Source organism: Pyrgilauda ruficollis, unplaced genomic scaffold (genome assembly GCF_017590135.1).
Source record: "Pyrgilauda ruficollis isolate IOZ18807 unplaced genomic scaffold, ASM1759013v1 scaffold1091, whole genome shotgun sequence".
In the NCBI taxonomy this organism is placed as follows: Eukaryota; Metazoa; Chordata; class Aves; order Passeriformes; family Passeridae; genus Pyrgilauda; species Pyrgilauda ruficollis.
The window spans coordinates 1-6,859 of record NW_024509111.1 but is presented as its reverse complement, the minus strand read 5'-3'; the positions used below and the strand labels follow the sequence as shown (position 1 = coordinate 6,859).

At 54.5% G+C, this 6,859-nt stretch overlaps 2 protein-coding genes across 2 annotated transcripts; both read right to left on the bottom strand.

Annotated features, from left to right (window-relative positions):
• Positions 1-681: 681 nt before the first annotated feature.
• LOC121356480 (acrosin-like) lies at positions 682-2,510 on the bottom strand. Its single transcript, XM_041472956.1, has 4 exons — positions 2,311-2,510; positions 1,733-1,998; positions 1,320-1,465; positions 682-867 (listed from the first exon to the last, which is right to left on the bottom strand). Exons 1-4 carry the CDS (start codon positions 2,508-2,510, stop codon positions 682-684), a joined length of 798 nt encoding a protein of 265 aa, XP_041328890.1.
• Positions 2,511-4,734: 2,224 nt separating this feature from the next.
• LOC121356475 (acrosin-like) lies at positions 4,735-6,813 on the bottom strand. Its single transcript, XM_041472943.1, has 4 exons — positions 6,653-6,813; positions 6,075-6,340; positions 5,654-5,793; positions 4,735-5,199 (listed from the first exon to the last, which is right to left on the bottom strand). The coding sequence occupies exons 1-4, from the start codon at positions 6,811-6,813 to the stop codon at positions 5,014-5,016; spliced, it is 753 nt and encodes a 250-aa protein (XP_041328877.1). The 3' UTR covers positions 4,735-5,013.
• Positions 6,814-6,859: the final 46 nt, after the last annotated feature.

Sequence of the window (6,859 nt, the reverse complement as noted above, 5' to 3'; positions counted from 1 at the left end):
CGGACTGTTATTACGGTCGCGAAATAAATTTTATTTTTCATATTTTTATTAAAATTGGCTGACTCGCAATTTTCATTTATAACATCTGTGAAGTGTGACCACTTGGCACATCAATGCCCCTTTGCTGCCTGTGAAATCTGGCTCTGCTTTAGGGCACTGGCACTCCAGTCAGGAGCCAGGAGTTTCCCTTGCCATGCTTGGGAGTTTCCCAGAACTGTTCCCTTAGCCCAGGTTCACACCAGGTCCTAATCACCAGCCTATGTGCCTTCAAGCACCATCCCCAAGGTGTGTGCATTTTTCCTATCCCTTTGCGAGGCTGGATGTAGCAGGTTCCTCCAGCCCATGGTGGCTCAGAGCACTCTCCTTTCTCACCAGCTCTTTGGAGCCACTCTGTCCCTTTGGAGCCACTCTGTCCCCCCTCCTCCAGGTTTATTCTGCAGGTGCTGAGTATGGCAGTTGTCTTGCCCAGGAGTTGGAATTCTGAAAAGGTCGTTCCCTGTGAACAAACGTAACTTTATTTCAATAACTAAATCAACTCCAGTGTGTGTGTGCAGAGAGGAGTGTGGTCAGGACAGAGCAGGGTTTTGACCCTGAGGCTGCCTTTGGATCAGCAGGCTTTGCCCAAGCAGGATACACTTGCTGTGCACTGCAATGTGTCCTTGATGCTGCCCACCCTGGTGCTCAAGAAACATTTTCAATTGTCTCCAGGCCGATGTGGATGCCAATCCAGTCATAGAAGTACTGAGTGGAGGTGTAGATTCCAGGCCGCTTTGCTCTAGCACAGCCTCTTCCCCAGCTGGTCACTCCAACAATCCAGAAGAAATCACTGTTTTTCTCCTGGCACATGAGAGGACCACCACTGTCACCCTGCAGTAGAGCACAGAAGATTAAGGTGGTGTTAGGTGGCCCCTGTCAGCACTGGGGCTGTCTCCATCTCTTCCACAGCCCATGCCAGAGCTGTACCCAGGCGCTTGAGCCTCCAGAAATCTAACTGTGAGTAGCTTGGGGTCCTATAGGGTAGGGCTCTCTCTATTGTCTCTGCACAGGACTCCTGGATGTGCAGAGGATGGATGTTTGGCACCTGGACCTCTGCTACCAGGAGCATTAGCTGGGTTCTTGGGGTTTCTGGCACAAGGGGAGTCCTGGGCAGGCAGGTGTGGATGGGGAGTGTGTGGGAAGCCCCCAGAGCAGTCGGGGGGGAGCTGGGGCTGGGAGGGTGACTGAGTGGCCGGGCAAAGCAGGCCCTGGGCTGTGTTGGGGCGGTGCTGCCCTGGCTGCCAGTCCTGCTGGGGGCTGAGTGGCTTGTGGCACGCTCCTACCTGGCAGGTGTCGATGCGGCCGTGAGGGTAACCAGCACACACGTTGTGGATGTGGACTTTCCCTGCATACCATCCACTACTGTTGCAGAGCTGGACATCAATGAGCTGGACCTTGGCCTCCTGTAGGACATCACTTGAGTTTTGAGCTGTGAGCAGAGAAAGGAATTATCCCCCTGTAGCTCCTTGCCAATTCTGCTCCACTGCTTTAGGGGATCCCCTTTCCTAGGGCATGGTTTTGTCTCTGCAGAGGCACTGGGGTGCTATGATCCTGTTGCCTGCCTTTGGGGAGCGGGCCAGGCCCATCTCTGCAGAGGTGTACATACATCAGCCTGGGTTTGGCCTCTGCTGTGGGGAAGCGCAAGCTTTCTCCTCAGTGTGCTGAGCTGGCTCTGGAGTCTCTCTTGGGAACTCACCTCTGGCAGCAGTAGAACCCCAACCTGCCACCCAGCAGTTCTGCAGCTCTGACAGGTTTAGGGTGGGGTCAGCCACACAGGCCAGCTGGACATAGGGATTGCAGTCAACAGGCTTGCTCAGTTCCAGCAAGGCAATGTCATTACTTTTGTCACTTGGATTATAATGTTCATGACGCACTAACTTCTTAATCCGTCGCAGTTGTGCTCCATGTCCTGGCTTAGTCAACTGGGTGGCGCCAATCACCAGATATACCATGCCAATTTTCCTGGAAAGCAGATGAAGAGAGGGCTGGGAGGGAGCAGAGCCATGTGCCACAGCAGCCCAGCAGTTGCCAGATCTCTGCTTTGGCAAGGCAGAGAGGGAGCAGTGCTCTGGCAGATGTGAGTGCCTTCACACACAACTTAGGCTGAGGGAATGTCAAGCTAGAGGCTGCTAGGAAGCCTTGGCACAAGCCCAGGCTTCTCCTGAACAGTGTGCCAACCTGGCTGCTTGAGAGGAAAGGGAATGGGAGTAGCAGGTGATGCTGCTGACAGAGTACCTGTTGGTGGGGATGTCCCCATTTCTGGCATGTCTTTACCTGATCTTGTCAAAGCAGTGGGCTGCTGTGAGGACCCACTCTGCAGTGATGAGAGATCCCCCACAGAGGTGTCTTGTGCCTGGTATTGCAGGATGCTTAAGGCTGACAATCCAGGGCCAGGCTCCTGGCTTGGCATCTGCACCACCTACGATGCGTGTTGTGCTGTCGTCATGATCCATGTACTCATACTCATACACCATGGGTCGGAGCCCACATATCCCTCTGCAAGCAGAAAGTAATTTCCGTGCTGCTTCATGGCCTGCTGTGGCTCAGGCTGAAGCTCAGCCCTCTGCCCTCCCCACAAGGGCTTGCATGCACAGCAGGCCAGGGAAGCCCACGGGGTGTGCGTCTGTCCGTGCCAGCACCTGGTTGCTGGCAAGGAGCTGAGGCTTCCTGTGGTGGGTGGGAAGCTCTGGCCTGGTCATGGGGGACAGGCAGGTCCCCTCCAGGGAAGGCCACGGCTCCCTCCCAGGGTCTGGGGCCACTTACCCACAGTTGTCCCATGACCCGTGCATCATCCCAGCCATGGTCAGCAGGATGAGGAGGCCGAGCCAATTCATGGCTGCCAGAGGCACATGTCAGCTGCAAGCACTGAGGGCTCCATGCAGCAGCACAGCCACAGCCGCAGTGCCTGCAGCAGCCGTGCTGCCTGTGGTGCCCCGGGGCTGATGTCACAGTGATGGGGGTTCTGTGTTCTGGGCACTGTGGTGTTCTGTGGCACGGGGACCCACTGGGGGAGGGGCAACATGGAATCAGTGAGCCACAAAATGGTTTGGGTTGGAAGGGACCTTGGTGATCATTTGGCTCCAACACCCTTGCCTTGGGCATGGAGGTATGGCCTTCACTAGAACCAGTTGTTCAGAGCCTGGCTCAGAAGCTGTTCTTGAACACTTTCAGGAATGGGATATCAACAGGTGCTCTGGGCAACCCATGCCTTTGCCTCAGTACTCTCAGAATCAAGATTTCCTTCCTTTGATCCTAGCTGAAGCTACCCTTATTGTAGCAAGATGTCCCCAATGTGGGAATAATGAACATTGACTCCATGATTGCAGAAGGCTGATCAATTGCTTTATTGTACTATACTATTAAGAAAAACCCATTGCCCTTGCCAGACAGTCACGACACACATGTGGATCCAATTGGTCAATGAATCCAAACCACCATCAACAGAGTGTAATTAAAAAATCACCCTTTGGTAAACAAATGTCCATAACACATTCCACATGTGCACAACCACAGGTGCAGCAACTGGAGATAAGAATTGTTTCTCATTGTTTTCTCTGAGCTTTCTCACAGCTTCTGACAGCTTCCCAGGAAAAACCTGAGAGAGCTATGTTTCTCTCTGTTCAGAGGATATGTGATTGCCACATACCCTCTGTCACTGTAAAGCCATTGCCCCTTGTCCTATCAGGACCTGCCCTTGTAAGAAGGTTCTCTGCTGCTTTCTTTAGGCCCCTCTTCTTGCAGGATGAGGCTCTGCAGTCCCCGGGGCAGGCAGCAGCTGAGGAATCCATTTGGCTTCCCGCGGACTGGCCGATCCTCATTGTGGATCTGTAGGATTGTTTCTTTACAATTCCTTTGCATCCCAATGACAGGCCGAAATTTGCCTTCTCGGTGCCAGCAGTCAACAACGCTGAGCCCGCACAGAGATATCAATGGAGGACCCTTCCCCAGGGCATGAAGGCTTCCCCAGCCATATGCCAATGGTATGGAATATGACATCTGTGAGTCTGCTGGGAGAATCCTGAGGTTGAATGGGTACGGAAACCTGCTCTGACTGGGTGACAGTAGTGTGAATAGGAAATCAGCTGGGGCAACCATCAGCTCGTTGGAGTCACCTGTGTCTCCAGAATGATCACACAGGGGAGTTTCCTCAGCACTTTGGCAGCCCAGATGGGACACAAGGGCACCACTGCTGGAGCATTTGTCAACAGCCTTGGTGTTGCAGGTGGTATTGGCCCACTCACCTTGGCCTTCCATGGCATTCCTGGTGTACTTTTCCACAGTTCCTGCCAGGTTCCTCTCCCCAGAATGACCCCAGCACTTCCTCTGAGTATCTGTGAAGTGTGACCACTTGGCAAATCAATGCCCCTTTGCTGCCTGTGAAATCTGGCTCTGCCTTAGGGTACTGGCATTCCAGCCAGGAGCTAGGAGTTTCCCTTGCCATGCTTGGGAGTTTCCCAGAACTGTTCCCTTAGACCAGGTTCACACCAGGTCCTAATCTGCAGGCCATGTGCATTTGAGCACCACCCCCAAGGTGTCTGCTTTTTTTCTATCCCTTTCCTAGGCTTGATGTATCAAGTTTCTCCAGCCCATGGTGGCTCATGGCACTCTCCCCCTCTGACCAGGCATTCTGGCTGTGAGTAGCTCTTTGGAGCTGCTCTGTCCCTTTGTGCCTGGCACATCTGCCCTCAGGCTCATTCTGCAGTTGCTAGTTGTGGCAGTCCTTATTTTGCCCAGGAGCTGGAATTGCACTGACTTTGCCCAGGAGTTGGAATTGCACTGAAAACATGGTTCCCTGTGACCATAGGCAACTTTACTTCAACAACTAAGTAATCTCCAGTGTCTGCATGCACAGAGGAGAGGAGTGTGGTCAGGACAGAGTTTTGACCCTGAGCATTGCCTTTGGATCTGCAGGCATTCCCCCGCAGAAAACAATTGCTATGCACTGCAATGTGCCCTGGATCCTGCCCACCCTGCTGTTCAGGAAGCACTTCCAAATGGGCTCAGCCCCATGTGGGCCAGAATCCAGTCATAGAAGTACTGAGTGGAGGTGTAGATTCCAGGCCGCTTTGCTCTAGCACAGCCTCTTCCCCAGCTGGTCACTCCAACAACCCACCAGTAATCAGCATGGTTGTCCTGGCACATGAGAGGACCACCACTGTCACCCTGCAGCAGTGCACAGAAGATTAAGGTGGTGTTAGGTGGCCCCTGTCAGCACTGGGGCTGTCTCCTTCTCTCTCACAGCCCTTGCCAGAACTGTATTCAGATGCTTGAGCCTCCAGAAGCTTGGCTGTGAATGGCATGGGGTCCTATAGGGTAGGGCTCTCTCTGTCGTTTCTGCACAGGACTCCTGGATGTGCAGAGGATGGATGTTTGGCACCTGGACCTCTGCGCTGCCAAGAGCACTGGCTGGGCTTTCTGGGCTTTTGGCACAAGGGGAGTCCTGGGCAGGCAGGTGTGGATGGGGAGTGTGTGGGAAGCCCCCAGAGCAGTCGGGGGGGAGCTGGGGCTGGGAGGGTGACTGAGTGGCCGGGCAAAGCAGGCCCTGGGCTGTGTTGGGGCGGTGCTGCCCTGGCTGCCAGTCCTGCTGGGGGCTGAGTGGCTTGTGGCACGCTCCTACCTGGCAGGTGTCGATGCGGCCGTGAGGGTAACCAGCACACACGTTGTGGATGTGGACTTTCCCTGCATACCATCCACTGCTGTTGCAGAGCTGGACATCAATGAGCTGGACCTTGGCCTCCTGTAGGACATCACTTGAGTCTTCAAATGTGAGCAGAGAACGGAATGAGACCTCAGCAGCTCCTTGCCAGTTCTCCCCCTCCCCTGTCTGGAGAGGCTACCCTTCCCTTGGTAGTTTTGCCTCTCCAGAGGCACTGGTGCGCTGTGATCCTGCTGCCTGCCTTTGAGGAGCAGGCCAGTCCCATCTCTGCAGATGCGTACGTCCATCAGCCTGGGTTTGGCCTCTGCTGTGGGGAAGCGTAAGATGTCTCCCCAGTGTGCTGACCTAGCTGTGCAGGTAAGAGTCTCCCTTGGGAACTCACCTCCTTCTGCGGTTGAACCCCAGCCAGCAATCCAGCAGTTTTGCAGCTCTGAGACTCTCAGGGTGGGGTCAGCCACACAGGCCACCTGGATGTAGGAGCTGCACTGTACAGGCTCATTCAGTTCCAGCAAGGCAATGTCATTACTTATATCCCTTTTCTTATAGTTTTCGTGACGAAATAGCTTCTTAATCTTGCGCACTTGTGCTCCAGGGCCTGGCTGAGTCAATTGGGTGGCCCCAATCACGACATTCAAGATGCCGATTTTCCTGAAAGGAAGATGGAGGGAGGGCTGAGAGGCAGCAGAGCCATGTGCCACAGCAGCCCAGCAGTTGTCAGACCTCTGCTTGGCAAGGCAGAGAGGGAGCAGTGCTCTGGCAGATGTGAGTGCCTTCACACACAACTTAGGCTGAGGGAATGTCAAGCTAGAGGCTGCTAGGAAGCCTTGGCACAAGCCCATGCTTCTGAGCAGTGTGGCAGCCTGGCTGCCTGAGAGGAAAGGGAATGGGAGTAGCAGGTGGTGCTGCTGACAGAGCACCTGCTGGTGTTGTGGGGTGTCCCTATTGCCTGCTCCTTCTTACTTGATCTTGTCAAAGCAGTGGGCTGCTGTGAGGACCCACTCTGCAGTGATGAGGGACCCTCCACACCAATGCCCTGGGCCTGGTATCCAGGGGTGTTGGATGCTGACCATCCACGGCCAGGCTCCTGGCTTGGCCCCTGTGCCACCCACAATGCGTGTCATCGCGTCATCATGAGGTATGGAGTCAGACACCATGGGTCGGAGGCCG